Consider the following 21,222-nt stretch of genomic DNA (forward strand, 5'->3'; position numbering starts at 1 on the left):
GAGGGAGGTGCTGAGGCTGCAGCAGGCAGGTCACACACAGGGTGAGAGAAGGGCCAGTTCAACATCATGTGGAAAAAGGAGAGGTGCATTGGAAGTGCCTCCAGGAATGAGGCACTTCTTGAGGTGAGGGAAAGTTGGCCTTATTATTTTACAAAAGCAAAATACGATTAATCTTAGCCCCTGTGTGTGGGAGAAGATCACTGATACTACATCCCCTTAAGCTAATAAAGGTATGATGAGAACTGGTGGTTGCAAGCTGAAATAAGACAAATTGATAGGGAATATGAAATACACCTTTTAGCAAACTAATTAATAATTGAAATGATTTATCAAGAGAAGTGATGGACTCTTCATTACTAATGCCTTAAAGTTAACACGGCTGGATGTCATTCTGAGTGAAAGGCTGTAACACAACAAATGTTATGAAATTACTGGTTGAGGGCTTTTAGCCCAAGGTCAGATCTTACAATCTTAGAATGTATTAATCCATGAAAATTCTTTCCAATTTATTGCAGACATGCTGCCATTGCTGTGTAATATAAATTAGATGTATTAGGTTGATCTTCAAAGGTTTGCTCAGAGTGACCTCAGGAAATTTATGAATATGTATAAAAAGTGGGGTGCCTAAGGCAGGGTTAAGAAAAGTTTTGCATTTTGCCTGTACCACCTACTGTATGGGATCCACCAGAGATGAAACAGATCAGTGAACTGCTGCTCTGGGACTCTGCAGACCACCGATGTGGGTGGGCAGTGTGAACGTGTTCCCTGGGGTGCGGGAATAGCCTGGGAGCAATGCAAAAAGCCGTGGCTGTCTATGGGATATGCCCCACAGCCACTGAGATGTGGAGGCAATTACTTGGGAGAATAGGCATGGAAAGGGCTCGCTTCCCACAGGCTGTTCGCAGGGTTGCGACAGCCCTCGGGGAAGCTCGGAGTCCTGCCGCAGACTTATTTTTTTATTTTTCCTTTTTTTTTTTTTTTTTTTTTTGGTAACCCGAGCTGTGTCAGGCTCCCCCCGCCAAAAAACTCTGCGGGAAAAGAAACCGGTTGGAAAAAAAAATCAATAAAAAAAGGGAAAAAAAAAAAAAAAAAAAAAAAAACAGAAAAAAAACCCAAAAAACCCCAAACCCCGCGACTTCTGCTGTAGCGAAACGCGCCGCTCCTGCGTGCCGCAGAGCTGCCGTGGCCCGGACTGGCTGCGCGTGTGCGTGTGCGGGGTGCCGAGCCCGAGTGGGAGCGTGTTTGCGTGCCGCGTGTGCGCGGGGGCGGGCGGGCGGAGTGCGCGGCTCCCGCGCTGCCGGCGGGCTCCGGGCGGGCTCCGCGCGTGGGGACGGCGCCCGGGCCGCGGCTCCGCCGGCCTGCCCTGCCCGCCCATGGGCAGCGCCCGCGGCTCGCACCTCCCCGCGCCCGCCCGCGCCCGCCTTGGCAGCTCCACCTGGACAAGGTGCCCGACCCACAGGCGGCGGACGCCGATGCCGTGAGGAGGGAGCTCGGTCCGGCCCCCGCCGCCGCCGCACACTTTGCTGTGCCCCCGGCCGCGCATCCTGCCCGGCGGCTTTGCCCGAGCCGGAGGAAGGGCGCCGGCGGCACCTCGCTCCCGCGGCGGGGGCTGCCCCGGCTCCCGCGGAATGCGGCACTAGCACCCCCGCCCCGGCTCGGCTCCGCTCCCCTCCTCCGCCTCCCCGGCTCTAGGGGGGGGCTTTTTCCTCTTCGGCGTTTTCTGCCGGAGCATCCCTTTTTTTTTTTTCCCTTTTCACCCTTTTGGAGGAGGAGGAGGAGGGGGAAGGAAGGAAGTGTTCAATGAGGGCTGCTCGGCTCCCCCCCCCGCGCCTGAGAGGTGCTGTCCCTCCCTGAGCGGAGAGGGGGGAGAGCTGCCGGGGAGGCAGAGGCAGGTCCCGCTCCCTTGCTGTGCCGCCGGGGAGAGCGGAGGAGGGTGGTGGGGAGCGTGTCTGTGTGTGCGTGGTGGTGGTGGTTATTTATTTATTTATTGCTCCTGGTGGTTGCAGCTGGCAGACCTGGGAAGGAGTAGGCGCCATTGCCAGAAGGATTATTGCCAGGGGAGGGGAGGGGGGGAAGAGAGAGGAGACCCCGGGGCTCCCGAGGAAGCGGAGAGAGGCAGATCTTCTCCTCCCGCCTTGGCTTCTGCCGCCGGGGGATGCGCCCAGACTGAGAGGGGCTCGGCTCTCTTCCGCCGCTCAGCCCGTTCCCCCACCCTCAGTCCTCCTCCTCCTCCTCCCCATCCAGCAGCATGCATCCCTCTCCGCGGAGACCGGCCGCTGCCACCTCCAACCCTGCCATGCTACTGCTGCTCCTGTGCCTGGGCTGGGCGCCGCCGGGCTGGGGCTGGTCGCGGGGCAGCTCCCGGGGGGCGGCCGGGCTGCCCCCCAACGCCACCACGCCGATCTCCATCATGGGCTTGATGCCGGTCAACCAGTCCGAGGAGGAGAGCAGGATCACCCAGGGAGTGCTACCCGCCGTGTATCTGGCCATGGATCAGATCCGCAACGAGTCCCTGCTCAACCCCTATTTCCTGGACCTTCGGGTCTACGACACGGAGGTAGGGACCGCCGGGCGCAGGGGGAGGCGCCGCCGCCCAGTCCCGGGGCGCTGCGGGTGCCGGGGCGCAAGGGCAGCGCGGACGCCCGGGCCGGGGCTGCGGCTGCCGGCGGGGGCCGTGCGCGCCGCCTCCGAGCCGCCTTGCCCGCCCGGCCCCGCAGGCTGCCGGCAGATGTGCGGGGACCGGCGGCGGAGGGGGAGGACGTGGGGCCGGCGGGCCGTATCCTGCCCGCCCGGTATGATCAGGAGCGGCTGCCCCGGCAGCTGGGGCTCGCCCCGCCGCCCCAGGAGCGCCCCTGTCCGGGAGTCGCCTGCAGCGCGGGGGTGGGCCCGGACGGGCGCCCGGGCGGTGGGGGCTCTCTTGGCGGTGGCTGGGATCCGCTGCCCTTGGCACGCACGTACACCGGTGGGAGGAAAGCTGCCTCGCCCAGCGAAGCCGCGGCCGCATCCCTGTGCCAGCCGCCCCCCGCTCAGCAACAGATGCACACCGGGCGCTCCGCTCCCCCGCTCCGCCAACGGGATCACGCTGCCAGCCCGGCTGATCCCATGCGGCGGCGGGACGCGAAGGGCAGCGATCGCAGCCGTAGCTTGAGGAGGAGGAGGAGGGGAGGCTCTCGCAGGGGTTCGCTGAGATTCCCCCCGTCCCTGCCCTCCCGGCTGAGCGCTCGCCCGGGGGTGCGTGGCGGGCGGGCGGCGGGGCGCGGAGGCGCTCGCTCCTCGGGAAGAACTAAATTTGCAGTGCCGGTCCCCGCGGAGCGCTGCCGGCGCGGCGGGATGCCTGCCCCCGTTCCGGAGCGCTGCCAGCGGCCGCTTCAGGGCTGGGAGAGCGGGGAGCCCTGCTGAGCGAGGAAACACACTCCTTTACCTGGGAGAGCGGGGCAGGGAGCGAGGCGAGGGCTTTGTCGAGCTGGTTGCCACTACCGCCCACCCACAGCTGCCTTTGGTTTTTGTCACAACTTCAGTACCTGTGTGTTTGCGGAGGATACGCGCGGGTCCGGTTCCGGGGCTCCCCTGAAGATGGCAGTCGCTTCTTGTGTAATGCTGGCGCCGGGGTCCGCTTCCAAGACAACCCCCGGTAAAGCAAGTGACTGCTGAAAATCTTGCCGGCTGTAATTTAAGGAAGCCTCTGTCTGCTCCCTTTAGGTCCGGGGGGAACAAGCTGAGAGCAGCAACGACAGGCTGTACTGCTTCGTGACAATGTTTCCGTCCCTGAAATGACTACCAAAGGCCTCTCCTTCCAGGGTGGCTGCTTTTTATTGACATAAATTTGTCGTAGCGGTTTTTTTTTTAAGATATCTCTGAGCAGAAATGCATGGAGGGCAATACTGCTGAAGATGTCACTTAGGAAGGAGCAGGCTGCCGTCCTGTTGTGTTGTGTGAACAAGCCTAGATACTGACAGGGAACACAGGCAAGATCGACCTAGAGTAGCTGCTTGTTTCCTTAAAAAAATGAATCTCAGGGAACTCTGCAACTGTAATGAAAAGAATTATGGGGGATTTTCTGAATGGCATTACCTGTCTTATAAAGTGAGATGCATGTCAAGAAAAAATCACAGGTCTTCTAATCCTGTTTTCATTACGTTATTCTATATTAGTTTTTCCGTTGGATAGAATTATTACAAAATATGCATAGGAATTAGAGAAGTCTAGGCAGGATGTCCCTTCTTCATACAGTAATATCTTAATCAATAAGGTGCTGCACTTTATTGCAGTCAAAATATTGTGACGTTCTTCATAGCGATTTTGGGTTCTGAACTAGGTAGTTATCATTAAAATAGTCAGGAAAAAAATTACCCTGTTTGTTCTGGAATGAGTATCAGTTTCTTAAAAATTGCGTTTTTACTGTTTAGTACTCCAGGGACATAAGAAATCATGGTCATGTTGCCAGCTTGCTGTGTTGCTTTGAATACTTTTAAGCAATTAATAGATGCATGGTTATGGAATGCTAAGTCAGGTATATGTTTGGAGTACAGTTGGGTCATTAGTGCTTGCTTAGTAGTGACAAGTAAATAAGTTAGTGTCCACAAAGAGTGCTACATTGACTGCACCCAAACGGAATGGACGGATGCCTGGAATAGCCATTAAATACCTAATGGCAGCACAAACTTTTTCCCTCGGTTCAGACATTACCTTTTTCCTTCGGTGCACTTACAGTAAGCAGGAAGGTAGCTGGCTCATCATGCCCACTTGATTCTCAGCCTATTTTTTGAGGCTGCCAATAAATAGATATGCCTGAAGGGCCTGGATCCTTATCATTGCATAATCACAGACCAGGGAGTAGCTCTCCCTCTCAGGGCTTCACAGGTGGTGCTTGTGACATTGCTGGCTCTTGAAAGAGAATGTAGAGCCTTGAACACATGGGAGTTTTTAATAGCTTGAGAAATAATTGCAGTGTATTTATAATGCTTAGGAAATGTATGGCAGTGATTTACTAACTCATGCATTCTCCCTTGTGTCTCTCCAAAATCCCTCATTGTTGCAGTCTGAAGTCTAAACCAATTTTCCATAATGCTTTAACTAAGTGCTTGTGAAAAACAATAATGAAAATAAACACACTACATTTTTTTTTTTATTATGCATTCAGGTTCATTCTGTCAGGATTGAACTGAATATTGTATTTGGCTTGATAGTTCTGGTTTGTATAAGGAAGCATCATAATGCCTTTACTTTCTGACCAACTATCTGAAGAACTGCAGTGTGCCTTCTGAAGTCAACTGTTGTTTGTCTTCACTTGAACTCATTAACCTTTCAGGACATGAGCAGCAGCTCTAGTGTTTTTCAAAGCATTTAAATTGAATTAAGCACTTAAGTACAATGTTTAGTTTATGACTCAGTCGAGATTGTGTGAATTACATCTTTGTTATGAAATATGACCCCAGGTTACTTCACATACAAAAATGCAGAGGCTTCTGTTCTGGGTATTTTTTGATCTTTAAATGTGCTTGGAGTGTGATCCTGATCCAGTCTATTTTGTTACTTCATGGGCATGTCTTTATCTGTTTGGGCATTCCTATGCAGACTCAGCCAGTCAAACGAAGCTCAAATGCAGGCATTTGCAGAACTCTGGTCTAAGTGACTTTACTTTGTGCTGTTCATTTCGATGAGAGTGGGAGTCTCTCTCTAGATGAGACTCTTGGGCAAAATTTCATAATTGTGTTATTTTAGAAACTCAAAAATTTATAAAGTGATCTCTAAAGAGTCTCATCCAAACCCCATTGAAATTAATGGCAGTAAATGCACCGATTCCAGCAGCCCTTGGACCAAGTCCTAGAAGTTAAGGGTGCTTGATAGCTTATGGCTTCAGATCAACAACCATGATACAATATTTCTTCTCTTTTTTTCCCATCTCTGTGATTGTAGCTTTAGTTGGTTGACAAAGAAAAGAAATATTTTGCAAAATAATGAAAGAAAAACCTCTACAAACACTAGATACAGCTCAAGATGCACATAAATCAGGAAAGATGATTTCATTTTAAGCACCCTGACACACATCTGTTGGAGGAAAAAAACAAAATAACCCTAAAATAAAGGAATTAATCATTCTAGTGGACCCTATTATAAATGTCAAAAGTATTTGATTTGCATCAGGCAAAAACTGACCCTAGAGTAACTGGAGGAAGAGACATTGTGGAAGAAGGCAAGGGAAGTTAATGGAAGTTGGGTGTCTGTCCTTCCGCATCTGGACATCCTCCCTCAGATATGCACTGGATTTTCTGATTTCTTGTAGGAGCAGTGCTGCGGGTAGTGCACAGAGAGAATGAGTTTGTTTTGAATCTAAACAGGTATAGTCAAGAAAGCACTTGTTTTTGAAAATCAAAGTGAGTCTTGACAAGCTAAAAAAATCTTCCTAAAGTAAGTGGGTATATTATCACAATATTTGTACTGAGGGGATGAGATTATTTAATTTTCTCTAACTACAACAAACACCTTGTGGTAAGCATAATATAATCTCATATAATCTCATTTTTGTGAAGGAATTAATTCCAATACCTTTAAATAGCAAGTTGGCATAGAGGGATGAGCTCTGGAAAATGCACAGGACTCCACAAAATCTGAAGGAAAACATGAGTTTATTGATATTTGATACATATTTATCTTTTTCTATTCTGTGACTAAGTAGAAAGTGACTTTCCTAATTTATCTGACAAGAAATTACAGTCTAGGTGTAGTATGTGTAGACTTTATCTTTGTTTCCTTCTTCTTTTTTACTAAAAAAGTGCATGTTTTCAGTAAAACTCTCAAAGCTTAAGAAAGGCCGTGCACCCATCTGAGTCATTCTTAGCAGCTGTTCTCATTTTTAAAGGACCCTGAGCTCCCAAATAAAGATGCCCCTTCCAGAAAGTCCTATCATGAGTGGTGTCAACAGAACCCACTCATGTCTTGTTCCTGCAAGTGGAAGTAGGAGAACTGTTCACTTTTGCTGAGTGTGCGGAACACATTCCAGAAACAGGAGAGCAGGTTTGTGTCAGTGGTACAGAATAAGGTGTCTGTCCACTGGAGCTCCACAAGGTGGTTCTCAGAGAGGGACACACAGCTCCTGGTTGCTGTCTGAAAAACTCCACCATTACTGTAACAGGGCTGAGCAGGGACACCTCTACCCCCTAAAGAAGTTCATGTGATGTGTTGGTTAGGCCCCATCAATCCAAGTCCCTCCCTGGATTTGCAAGAGGAAGCATGATGTACCCAAGTCGAGTGGGGTCTCTGGGGTGAGCCCTGTCATGCTTGTGAGTGCTCTGAGCACTAAATTGTCTGGAGCCTTATTTTGCTTTCTGGAGTGCTCACAGTGGGACAGGTGGAGCTGTGTTGTGGTCATCTGAGGGAAACAGCTGGATACACAGGAGAAGTCAGGGTCTGAAAGAGAGTGCAGTTAACAGCAGACAGAGCTGGCAGACATTTGTTCTTGTAGCGTCAGGTGAGCATGTGTCTGGCATATGTTGAGGTAGTTGGGTAATTTCTTACCTTTAAATATTACTGAGTACTTGTGCTGTCTGATATTTGCAGAGAGCAAGGCATTAAAATGCGCTACGCTGCGTGTATGGTGACAGTCGCTGTCTGCTCTGCTGGTGACACTCTGCTTGGAAGGGACATCTTTAAATAGTCAGTGTCCCCTTTGACTTCCGAGTAACATGACTCCGTTTACGACATAACCTCCTTTTTTGCTTTAGAGTTTTGTAAACTTGGAGGGAAGAATCTAAAAGTTAAGTGTTGATGTTAATTCTATGCTGGCTTCTCCGCTGATGTTAAGATGTGGGTGGGGAGAGGAGAGAAATCATGTATTCACTGCACCCACTCCTCTGGGTGCGGATCCCAGACCTGCAGAATGTATATCCTCTAAATATCTCTGCAAAGAGATAAAGCCAGTTTCTGGCATATGTCTTGCAATTTCTTGTATAACTTATCCTATGCATACTGCAAAACACACTCTTATGGAATCTTTAGATTCAAATGCCAGGCATGCTCCATCAGCATGGGAAAACTATTTTTTTGAATAAATCTAGGAAATAGTATCAATTTGCATTTGAAGAAAGAGTAGAAAGACCCTGTCCTCTTGCATGGTTATCAGCCAGAATTAATTACTTAAGTTTATGGAAAAGATGGGGTGTAATATCCTGGTGATAACTGTGAAGAAAATATTTGCAAGAGGAAAACAGAAAGGAAGGAGCTAGATGAGAGAGATTTAATGATAGCATTCACAAAGAAAGTTGTTGATACACTATTTATATTGTTTTAATTAAGCACATGTAACTATTTAGAATGACATAATAAATAGCATTGCATGTCAAGGCTGCAAAACACCACCTTGCATTAATAATCTGAATATAATGATACATGTGCATATCAAACTTTGTCCTCTGCTTTCAATTTCATTGCTTTATGGACATTTTCATGGCATAAGGCAGAAGAATAACGCCTTTGAGCAAACTGTAAAATCTGGGAACCAAACAGAACTCAAATGGATACCATTGCTATGATAGGAAAGGAGATATTTTTCCTTAGGAGGGTTGAACCATTGCATGCAGAGGTCTCGTTCAAGGAATTAAGTGGTGAAAGTTAACAGAGGAAAACTCCCCATGATTCCTTTGACTTGGACAATTTTCGGGGCAGCTGGGTTTAGCAGAGATGTGTACTGAGATCAAGCAGTGAGCACAGCTATGACTCAGTCTTGTGGAGACGTCTGTTAATACACAGCAGCCCCATATATCCCAGGAAGCCTATTTCAGACTGTGGGGTTCCAAACTGAGATGGTGCAGTGCACATACATCACATTTTTTCATTTTTTCAAATTTATTTTTGTACTAGGAATCTTGGAACTAAATCAGTGACAGAGCCTCAAACTTTTCAGCAGCCAGATGCACTCTGATTTGTGGGTCTAGCTGAGCTAGAAATGAGATTTTCAGTGCCTTTGTGGTTCTTGGGCTCCAGAGTTAATGGCCCAGCTGCCTGACTCCTGAAGTGAGCTCATTCAGCTACACCATTGCTACGACTTAAAGAAGTTGGTGACCCTGAGAACAGGTGGAATACATTTTCAGTCACCCTGTGTCTCCCCTTGCCATGCCCCTGACACTTAGGGGATGCCTTCTTTGCTAAACAGGGATTTCTCTACTTGCAAAGGATTTGCTGTGGGTAAAATCTGCTGGATGTGGAGACTGCTTGATACTGCCTGCTGAGTGGAAATGGGACCTACTGACTGGCAAACACTTTTTTTATTTCATTTTTTCCCCTTGTGATGGAATAGCCATGTAATCTCATTGCTAAGTCAACGATTGATGCTCAATTTCTGTGCCATTAATTTTTCATTATCATCTGCCTTTATTTCTGACAATTTTATCCAGAGTATTTTTCAAACAAGTTTTCTCAAATGTGAAGAGGAAAGCTAACAAATTAAAGACAAATATCCACCTTCTGCCTGAAAACTATACTCACAAAGAATGAAAAATATGGGGGCTAATTCAGCAGGGATGTCCAAATTGTTGTTACTGAGGCTTCTGAGAGATGAAGGCCCAGATAATGGACTAATTGCTTTAAAGTGAACATCACGACTTTGAATGATAGGATTAGAAAACTTAGGTTTCCTACTATGGCCATGGTACTTTCCTTAAATAATTAATGAGTTCTAAGATCAGAGGACCATTAAGATTATCCACATTTTACAATAAAGACCATGTATTTCAGCTGGGGATTTCTGCCCACTCTGCTGCAAACTAGAATATGTACTTCAGAAAACCTTTCTATCTTGTTTTAAGGATCCCCCAAAATCATTGTCCCTGGACAACTTTTCTCTGTGATTTGCTTGTTATTTTCAGCTTAATCTCTGCTGACCCTGCAGCCACTGAAGCCATGAGAGGAGCAGCTCCAATTTTTTTTTTTTACATACACCACCCTCCCTGCAATACCTTATCAGCTACAGACTCAGGACATCACCAGCAAAAGAGGGGGATCGAGGCTTTCTGATTTTTATGGCTGTCTAGGAGATCCTTCCCTTGTATGAAGGACTCTGGTGGATTGGATCCTGATGAAATCAGAAAACTTCTTTACTTTGTCAGATTGTCACAGACTTTATGTGAAAACCTTGTATGCTTGCTTCTTTGCAAGCTGGGTCTGCCAGGCTCATGTGCTCTGTCGCTGAGTAGATGGCTCTGCAGAACCTTTCCCAAATCCTTGGCTGAATTGATTTTCTTCTTCTTTAACCCTGCCTTTCTTGTAAGATCCTTTTTGTCACAATCCCCATCAGAAGAACTTATCGTGTCTGTCTGATTAAGTTATTTCCATAATCTCTTTTATTTTATTTATCAAATAATCACCACCACATATCTCTAAAAGAATCTATTTGTTGAATCTTTTATGTCCTTAAAGTAGTTATGTATTCTAATTCACCATTTACCTAGGGCAGGCCTCAGCTTCTGCTGCAGCGTCGTTGAACTACAGAATTATGTGAAGATTCATACACACAATAGGTGTCTAAGTAACCATTTTACATCCAAAACCTCCAGGGAGAAGTAGTAAGAGGCCCCTTTTGGGATGCTAATTAACTTCCTTTCCACTGTTTACTGCTCCTGTTTTCACAGGGATTTAAGTGCTTTTCTAGCAAAGAATAAATCTCTTTCTTTAATATCTTTAACTCTGTGTGAAGGGACAATTTTTTACAGACTGACACTTAGTGTGGTATAAAATACAAGACATAAAATTTTTCAAGCATTGTCATTCAGATGCACACTCGTGTTTATCTTACCAGCACTGTGTGGGTATATTTTGGTATACACATATGGTATAAAATATTAAGCTGTGTTTTTGTGGGGTCTTCCATATAATTTTAAAGTTCCGTAGAAGCACCCTGGGTTTTGCTTTCCATTTTCTCCCATGAATTTGGCAAGCCTGAAGTATCAATAATTTACAGGATGTTGATCAAGAGAGAAAGCCAACTTTTTTTCCCCATCCACTCTTTCTAAAAATTGTAGGCAGGACAAAATTCCATGTTGTTGGTGAGAATGTAATCTGGAGGGATGTTCTAGTGGCAGCAAGACTTTGTGCAATGTAGCAAAATAAATTAAGTTCCAATAGCTGCCTGTATATAAAGTGATAGAAAAAGATTTTCATCTTTAAACTTAGCCAAGCTCCCTTCCACTCCTAATTTTTTACTGTGAATCATGTTAATAGTATCATCTCCACATCACTTTTTAAATTTGTTTTCTTTCTTTTTTTTTTTTTTTAAGGTTTCTAGTTAGGTCCCTGAACTAAAGATTTGCTTTCCAAAAAGCACGGAGTGATTTGCATTTTCTGTCAACAACAGTGGGAATTGCTGAATGCTCAGCACTTTAGAAAGCCAGCCCACCTATGAAAATGCAGTGCTTCTATGAGGAGGAGACCTAGAATTGCCACTTTTAATTAAGAACAAAGGCACTCATCGTTACTTGCTTTACAGTTTCAAATTGCCTGGTGGAATAAAATGCTGATTTCATTCAGCCTTTGGGATAGAATTCCTTTCAGGATCAATGGCAGCATTAAATATCTTTTTAAATTAGATTATCACATCTCAAGGATCTTGTAGTTGAGAAATATGCAAGGCACAGTATTTAAAAAAAAAATCAATCAAAAAATAGCAATTTTTATAATTAACACATATTTGAAAATTGTGTGTTTGACCTTGGCAAAAATAACAGCTTGTATAAGTAAACAAAGGGAGTGACATGGTAGGAGTACCATGTCCCTAGGGCCTTGTTACTCAAGGCAGGTCTGTATGGCTGGCACGATTATGTCACTGGTGGGTATCCAGAGGTGTTTTCTCAATGTCAGCAGAAGCCCTCACTGTAGTTACAGCAGCAAACATATTTTTTTTTCCTAACAAAGGTTATTTTGGTAAAAAGGGATAGTTTACCGAAGGGCAGAAAATGTGTTTTCCTCAACTGCTCAAAAGTTTGGTGTTATTAGAAATCACTTTTTTCATCCACAAGAGAGCAAGCTACAGATTAAGCCATCTCTGAATATTAAACTAGATAGAAAGAATTGCTGATTTTGGTTTTTTTCCCTCAGCGTTTTATGCCTTCTTGTGTCCTTCTTCTCAGTCTTTTGCAGTTTGTCATCTTCATTCTCAAAGTGCTGCCACTAGAATTTCATCTATTACTTCAGGGATAATCTCACCATTGCTGTAAAAAACTAGTAATTTTATCTCTTTTCTCCAAGCCTTCTATTCAGAGTGGAGGAAATTAATTTGATCTTTGTGTTGCACTGCTGGGAAAAAGGGAAAGGAGGCAGAGAGATTTTCAGCCTACACACAAGGGGAGTGAGACACGAGGGTTTGAGGCAAAACAAAATTTTCATTTCAAATGAAATTTTCATTTCAAATTAAATTTTCATTTTGAGATGATCTTGAAAGTCTCTTCCAACCTAGTCATTCTGTGAATACTGTAAATTCTGTGACGTAGATAGCCTGCACATTTGGATGGTGTTATGGGAGGTAAATAATTGTATCTGGATAGTAGTTACTTAACAAGCTGGGACATGTTACAGCAAATAGTAGTATCTTGATAGTGAAGCTGCTCTTGGCAGTAGGTAGAGGCTTTTTCTCAATGTCAGAACAGGAGTTGCCTTCCACAAGAAATGTATTGGTTTCCAGTACATTGCCAAGGTTTCTTAGGATATGAGAGTGCTCTGTACTCTAATTACCCTGAGCGATTAAGCAACAAGAGCAGCGACACGTGGGACAAGAAGGGGTGAATGATAACCTGCCTTGAAAAAAACTAACATGTGAAGCTGGGATTAGAACATCCTATAAATGTTAATGGGTGTTACTCAAGGGGGAGGAAGCTGTGTGTGGGAGGAGTGAGGTGACATAGAGCTTAAATATATAGCCAGTCTTTAACACAGTTAATACAGTCTATAATCAAGCTTTTACATGAACTAATAACTGTTTAAGTGATTTACAGTTCAGAAATACTTATCAGGGGATTGAGAACTGAATTTTAAATGCTATAAAATTTGAGCATAATGTGGCAAGGAGGACAACACTGAAAAGATTCCTCCTTTTGCCTTTGGAAAGTATTGGCTATGGAAGACACATTTATGCCAGGTGTTTGGGGTTTTTTCTATTTTTAAGTTCTCAGGGATTGTGCTTCTATGAGGGAGCACAATTTCCTCCTACAGTTTCCCTCTCTGAATATTACTCAGTTTGTGTGGAACTCACAAAGGAGAGGCCAACAGTGAGTCATCTGGTCATCAGCTCTGTCCTAAGGTTTTCAGCTAAATCTTGCAAAAGGTACTTTAATGTACTGAACAATCGCAGTTGTCCTTTGGTAAAACTCCCCAAAACAGTGTGGAAGACAGTGTTTAAAGTCAAATGGCCTTATTTTTCTGACACTGAAATCAAGTTTCAAAATCAGTGCTATTTCAAATGCTTCACATTTGAGAAGTGGATGTAAGATGCAGTGAGTTGATTTATCATCTTAAAATTTCCCCGTTGTTATATTTTTGTAGTAAATTTTGAAGGTCTTGGGTAAACTCACTTGAGTCTATCTTCAAATGTGAAACAGAGGCTTAGTTATCTGCTTTTGTAGGTAATAAACCTCAGGAGATGCTATTCTGAAAATGAAGATAATACCCTACGATCAGTCATGAGCATGGCAAATATAGCTATTTTATTCATAAAAATGAAAACACACAGGCTTGTTTTGATGCAAGTTTTACAGGATTAGTTAGCAGTAAAAATACTATATTTGAAACAGTTGTCTGATTAGATAGTTAGATGTTTCTGTCAGGAAGGAGATTTTCAGGACACAGGTGACAGGAGGCTGCTGTAATTCATAATCTTGTTTGCTCCTTTGCCAGGCAGGGGTTAAATGCAGCAATGCTGAGGGCACACAAAAGTAGCACCAGAAGAGTAAAAGACTGGTCTGGGTTGATGCTGGCATGGATCTATAGAATAAGGCAATGCTCCCTTAAATGTGTGTCCATCCATGTGGTGCTGAAAATTATCTCATAGCCTCTGATTCGCCACTGCCCTCTTAAGAATTTAAAGGCACTGGCTAAGCAACAGGGGTTCAGTGAGGTGTGGTGGCAGATTTGTGCCTTTTTACATGCCAAAGAGGGTATTGGATAGTCAAACCACATTTTTTTGTTACCTACCTGTGAGCCAAAGCTATGACTCAGTGGAGACCCATGTCCTCACTTAGCTGATGAGAAGATTTGGGGATAGGAAGAAGAGCAGTTCAGAGCACCTTATCTGCTGAGGTTTGGCAGCACGAATGCCTGTTTTCTTCTCCTCTTCATTAGTGTAGTCAATGCTGAAATAATGCTGGTAAGGAAGGCTGGTCCAAGGACTATTCACCAACAAAATCCCATTTAAGCCTCTAAGAAAGCTATTAAATGGGATTTTAGCAACATCTTGGCCTATACTGGCCGTCTGCTCAGGGAAGAGTTTCATCTTAAGTTAAAAATTGTTTTAAAAATATGTTTTCAGTGATCACATTATAGAATCATAAGGCTTAGGAATGGAAAATACCTATTAAGTCATTGTGTTAAATTGTTGCTATGCAGACTGTGCTATGAGAGTGTGCTTCCTGCTTCGTGTTGTGCCCAGACAATGTGCTAAATTTCTTGGTCTAGGAAATATCCATAATAAATTTTGATCTTACTGCATTTGATCTGACCATAGCCTTGTACAGGAAAAAAGCCAGTATCTCCTTCCCCACATGAAGGGCCCCACACAGCCTTGCTGCTTTCTGACTATGGGCAATGGTGAGAAAAAAGATAAAGGTTATGCAAGGTTTTTTCTCCACCCTAAGCAAGGGTAATTCTATTTCACCTTGTGTTTATGTATAAGAATGCATTGTGCTCTTTTCTTGTCCATCCAGTTGTACAGGTGTGTTGGCAGAAGGGTCACTGTGGACAGTTAGTGATTAATTGAGAGTATCTCCTGCTTGGAGCTATTTGCTGAGCCCAAGGTACACATTTTTTGCTTATTTACATTGCTATTTTGCTCATTTTAATTTTATTTATCTATTTACTTCCATGCCCTCATGTCATGTGACATGTATATTGTAATTATAAATTAGAATGTTTATAACTAGAATTTATGTGGAGATTTTCTGTAAAAACTTCTTAGTTGCATGTCAGTTTCAGAATAATTTGTTGACCAGTAATGCCATGTTTTCAAAATTAAAATTAGACAAGCTACCCTTACTTTCTGCAGAAAACCAATGCTTTCTTTTTTTAAAAATGTCAGCCATTCACAAAATAAATTGCCAAGCTCTGAACATGTAATTTCAAATTTGATTTATACCAAATTAACCTTCTGCTTATGAGCCCTTCCATTTGTTTTCCTTTCAGATTATTGAGTCATGAAAACCTTTGAGGTTTTGGGTTTCCATCCCAGCTTGGCACAGGGAATTCTTTTGAAACCTTGAATTTCCACAAGGTGGTGAAGCAATTTGCTTTTCAGCTGCATATATAATGAGACTTGCTGAAAATCCGAGCTTTATTCTACTCGGAGAAGCAAGCATCTCCCAGATTTCCTTCCTCTCTTGGCCTTTGTGTTTCCTTCCCTTGCTTTTGACAGCATTCCTGTAGGTGTGGGTCATTCCTGTGGATGGGGTCAGCCGGGTGGTGCCCCCATGAGAACAGCAGCGTTGCTGCTGCGAGAGGGGCAGGGAAGATGCTGCTTGTCAGAGGGGCAAGGTGGGCTGCAAGTCCTGGGGAGCAGAGGTGCAGGTTCTTCTGTGGTGTGGTGATCCCGTGTGTAATCCCTTCTCACCCTGGCGAGTTCTGATTAGCAGCAGGGAAGATTTTCCCCAGCGTTACTATTTTCTCTGCATTTCTGCATGTACGGCATCCGTTCCTTTTCGTAGCCTGGCATATTACTTGGGAAACTGCAAATAGTGTGTTGAAATTACTTAGCTAGCTACAACAATATGTGAAATGCCTGTCAAATGCTATGTGCCTGTAGATGGGAGGAGCAGGCCTGAATGCTGAATTTTCTCACAACTACCATGATTTTAAGGAAAGCATGGGGTTTCTGACAAAAAGCAGAACCAGGAAGAGGATGTACAGCTTTAGGCTGATGCAGCTTTTGCACTAGAAGTATATAAAATATTATGGCTATGCAAGACTTCATATTCTTTGTTTGACATGTATGAAGCCAATAGAAAATGTGTTTGTGCAAGATAAAACAAAGTGAAGCAATCTTTTGACTCAGTGGCATCCAGGTTGCTGTGGGCAACTCAAATATGAGTTCAGTATGCAACCACTTTGATCAACCCCTAGAATATCCATTTTCAAAGGAATCATATGAGTTTTTGTATTGATTTGTCACCTATGGTTGAATATTTCTCCTACAGAATGTTTAAAATGACACGTTTAAAATTAGACTTGGCAGAGTAATTTGCCTAGAGATTATTCTTGTGAAGTATTGATTCACAGCACTGCTGTGAGCTGGATTACTGTCCAAATTGGAAAAGCCAGTCGTAGAGAGGTCTTTATCCTTTAATAACAATTAGCTGCTTTCTTAGAGGGACACAGCTGACTGAAGCAAAGGAAAGCTGCAAAATGTCAGGCAACCAGGGCATCTAAGGCCTGTTTCTCTTCAGGGATGTGGACTGCTGGGGAAGAGAAAGAAAGAGAAGAAAAGCACCAAAAAAGATGGTTTTCTGGAGCTGGAAACTAGACACTCTGATGCTGTTTGTGTTGCTAATAATTAGGTGCTCTGAGGAGCTGAATCGGACTCGCCTCTCTCTTCTTGGGCTTTTACCCAGCAGCTGCCTGATTGATCAGAAAAACCTAACAGCAGATGTGTTGCCTGCGGTCCATTTAGCCTTGAAGCATTTATACAAGCATAGATGGATGCTGAAGAGCTATGAGCTCCAGGTATCATTCCACGACACTCAGGTAAATGGTTGTAGGCGCAGAGTTGTGCAGTGCTTGAACCTCCTCTGTGAGCACACTTTGGAATGCTTGTGACTGAACCCCTTCCCGGCAAACCCTGCTCTGCTGAAATAGAGCAAATGTGTCTGTCCAGCAGTGTTTGGGCTCTTGGGTGGATGCCTGACTGTGATGTGGATCTTGTAGTGCAATCATGCCCTGCTTGTGCTAGGAGCGGGAATAAAGAGTGTGTGAATTAGGGGGGTTGTGAACACCTACGGTTCTTGAGGAGTATTTGAGGCACCCAGGAAGTGATTCCCAAATCCATGGCTTGCCGAGTCACTCTGTTCTTCTGCACTGTCTTCTGCATCTTGCTCTTCTAGCTTTCCATGGTGACAGCTTTATAGATCACTGCCTTTCTCTTCCTGCTTCTGCATGAGCAGGAGAGCAGCCTGTGCTGTGCTGTCAGAGCATGGTGCTGGTGTAGAGCTTTCCTTGCCAGTTTCAGGAAAAATTAAAGGCTGATATGAGAGATGAAGGTTCTGAGAAGCTGGGTATATTGAGATGATATCTGTTTTTGCAATAATTTCAAATTTGAGAGAAGCTTCTTCTAGTTTGAGATAGCACTTCATCTTCTGTACAGAAATTAATACATCCAGTTTCTAAAACCTATCTTTTAGTATGGCCAGAAGAATTGTGACAAAATTAAGAGGAGGAGCTCACATGTCAGGGTGATCTGGGACCGTAAACTTATTCTTAAGGAGATTGTTACTTGTTGGTTTCTCTGGGTCTGGATTTAAGGCACTTGAGATGATAGTTCATGTTCGGACTCAGGTATTTATTATTTCTTATCAGTAAAACAGTCTCACAACCATGAGCTCAGCAGCTTTTCATTAGAAGGCACAAAATGGCTAACAATCTCTTGTTACAAGGTCTTTTAAGACTAAACTATCCAATTAAGAACTGAGATCTAGATTATTTTCCCTTTTAACCCAATAACTGATCCCAAAGAGCCTGCAACGTGGACTTTTCTGCCCAAGTACAAAATGCCACCCAAACCCATGAAGAAGAAACCCCGGAGGACACCCTGTGCCCTCCATCTTGCTTCCATCTACAACATACTAAAAATCCCAAAACCTGAATTTCTCACCTAGTGATACACCTACACTACTCTCTATAATCTATTTCACACTTTTGTGGATTCTAGTCTATCTTGAAAATTTCTCCATGAATGAGGGTCAAAGTCAGTGCTCCCCTGGGGGTCAGGACACCCCAGAGCAGACAGAGAAATATTCCAGGTCCCCTGGGTTTCCACAGTTACCGATATGAATTTCTGTTTCCCGCATCAGAGGCATGTGGTGGGGCAGATGCCCTCAGACTCACACACACTTACAGGCTGCTTAATATTTTGAAGTTGCAAAGTAGTGTGTATCAACATGTTTGCTTATCTATAAATCTTGGAACGTGGAATGTACCGTTATGATGAAGTTATTAAAATTTGACATTATTACACCAATAACAGTTATGCTGCATTCTATAATGGGAAGAAAGTATTATATGTCTTCTTTTGAAACTCTAGAAAATTAGCCAAGGGAGAAATTAGAATGTAATTTTAACAGTGTGTTTGGTTCATAAGCATTTATGTATAATTTTTGAAGTGCTTTACATATAACAAACATGATCTCATATGCTGTAAGATTACTTGAAGATTGCCTCCCTGTTTAATAATGGAACACAAATGCATCAACTGCATGTTCTCATTAAGAAATCACCTTTCTTGTAAATTACTTTTGATGCAAGTCACTGTTTTATTTATTTGTCTGTATGTTCCTAACATTTCAGCTTAAATAAGTAGAAAGTGTGGATATGAGTTTAAGTGGACAGCAATTAAAACCTACTTTTATTTGCTCAGCTTCAGTGTTTCGGATGGGCTGTGGGCAGTTTTGTGGAGGTGGATGTTTATTTGCTAATTGTGTTTACATAGTTTCCAGTTCTAGGAGCAGCTCTAAAATACTATTCCCCACATAAATATTCAGTGGATTTGAATTGCAGAACCTCAGCTCTGTTGCACTGACCTCTCAATTTGAATTAAAATATTGAAGTAGTCTATAATTATATTTTTAACATAATCCCTGGAAAAGACATAGATCACTGCCTTTCTCTTCCTGCTTCTGCATGAGCAGGAAGACATGTCATGATGACTTGTAAGAGATTAATAGAATGTGGATCCTTAAAATTTCTGATTTTTCTTCCTGGTTCTGAGAGCAGAGTACACACTCTTGAGTTTTAAGTACTAATTACAGACACACTGCAGAGGTCCTTGTATTTAATTGTTTGTAAAGGGCAGTATGAATGCGAGAGAGCTGATTCTGTTTTTTTAATGCCATGAGCCTAGACTTGCCATATGTGACCTTACACAACCTTTGGATTAGCTTCCTTTCAATTAGAAAATACGGATACTTGACTCTTTGGATGCAAGGTCTGCCGTGAGGGAGACAGATAATTTACTTTTGGGCATCGTTCACTAGGAAGAGGGAAGTTACATGTAAAAGCACTTGAGTTGCTTTTGCTGAAATAAAAAAAAACTGGAAAGAAATCATGACTCCTAATATATGCACAGGGCTTGAAAACAGTCTTGTAGCTTCATTCATGAGCAAGGGGAGCAGAGCTGTGCTCTGCCATGAGCCCCTGAAGTTTTGAACATTCTCTGCTGCCCAGGAGGGAGCACTGCCCTGTCCAAAGGTGAGATGTTTTGTGCAGGGTGTTCAGTTTTTTTGCTTTGATACTGTTTTATTTCAACTAATTAAGCTGTCACTACTCCAGAATGTGAGTGCTAATCAAGAGGCAAGGGGAGCATTCTTGCAAGAGATGTCTGATTTTTTTGTATTAAATGAAGCTGTTTTAATCAGGAGCTTTTGGGAAGCTTTCTTCAGCAGAATACTTTATAACCTGGTGGCTTTGGCACCGAGCTGAGAATGGAATGCTCTTTTTGACTGATGTCTCTCAGGTCTCCCGTGATTAAATGTGAATTTCCTAATTACTGTGTTGTCAATTCCTTTTAAGTGGGTCTTCCTTGAAAACTCATGATGTAGCACTTTCATGTAAAAAAAACCCCAAAAACCAAAAGCTTAAATATTCACTAAGAATGAAAAGCAAGCAAATGAAAATGATCTTGTTGTTCAGTAAATGGCTGCTTATCCATCAAAAGGTACATCTGTGTCTGCAATGTTTATTTATTTATACCAGAAGGAGAGTGTTAACAGGACTGATACATCTCTCTATGCCAGCCACCCCAAGCAGTGGCAGCCTGGGGAGGAGGACTGAACCTGGGTTGTGTGGAGAGCTCATATCCTTGAAATGTTGGACGAAGGATGTGGGAAGGCAGAAAAGCTGCCTTCTGCACATTTGTGAATCCAGCCATGGAGCAGCTTTTTAGTGCAGTAGGAGAAATAATGCCCTTGAGATTTTCACCCGTGGGGGTGGGCAGCCAGGTATAATTGAGCTGTCTGAGTATCACTTTATTCCTGTCTTTCACCGTATGGCTGACATCTGGAATCTCTCCTTCTATGCTGTCCTCAGGGTGATCAGGTTGGTGGATTCTTACAGGCTTAAGTAAGTCTAAAAATAGTTTTACTGCTGTGTAAAGAACAATATGTTGTTTCTTCAAAGTTATTTTTCTATTCTTACCTAGTTTTCTGAGTTAGTAGCCAGTTAAAGGGATGTGAAGCCAGGGCTTTATTAGCAATGGTGTTAACAAGAAAGGTTTACGTGCTGTAATTAGGGCATGGTCTGAGCAAACGAATAGACTTTACCACTGGGATTTTCTGAGGAGTGCTGATTTGCACTCAGACTGCTAGTTGACACTTGGCTGAGTCTATCCTAATGTGTATCATTTCTGACAGGAATGCTACAACATATCCCAGTCTGACTTAAAAGCTGGTTGTCTTTTTGTTAGTAAACGGATTCCTTTGTAATGGAATGACACAATACCATAATAGCTGTGTGTCAGCTCATTTAAAGACTTTTGTTCTGATTAAATAAATGCATACCTCCCCCCCGCCCAAACCCCCTAAAACCCAGCAGTGGAACAGTTACTGAAAATGACATTGATAATAAAATAATTTCTAAAGTAAAAATTTCAAGGCATGCTTGTTTACTTATCCTACCTAAATAAGAAAAAAAATCTGTTCCAGGCTTAAGATGCAATAAACGGAGGCATTACATGGGTTTTGGGTTGTACATGTATCTTAATCACCTAAAAGCGCAGACATTAGGCTACATCTCCAGTATTATTCCATAAATAAGACAAAACATCTCCAG

General features: G+C 43.5%; 1 protein-coding gene across 2 annotated transcripts in view; it reads left to right on the forward strand.

Annotated features, from left to right (window-relative positions):
* The first annotated feature begins 1,256 nt into the window (after positions 1-1,256).
* The window catches only part of GABBR2 (gamma-aminobutyric acid type B receptor subunit 2), a 457,331-nt gene continuing 437,365 nt past the window's right edge, over positions 1,257-21,222 (forward strand). The window contains exons 1-2 of one of the 2 annotated variants that reach the window (XM_064430950.1): positions 1,257-1,444; positions 2,245-2,557. In XM_064430950.1, the coding sequence (XP_064287020.1) occupies positions 1,374-1,444; positions 2,245-2,557 (384 nt within the window). In that variant the 5' untranslated portion in view covers positions 1,257-1,373. The remainder of the gene's footprint in view (positions 1,445-2,244; positions 2,558-21,222) is intronic. The other variant, XM_064430955.1, reaches the window with a different exon arrangement.

This window comes from Passer domesticus, chromosome 1, assembly GCF_036417665.1.
Source record: "Passer domesticus isolate bPasDom1 chromosome 1, bPasDom1.hap1, whole genome shotgun sequence".
Classification (NCBI taxonomy): Eukaryota; Metazoa; Chordata; class Aves; order Passeriformes; family Passeridae; genus Passer; species Passer domesticus.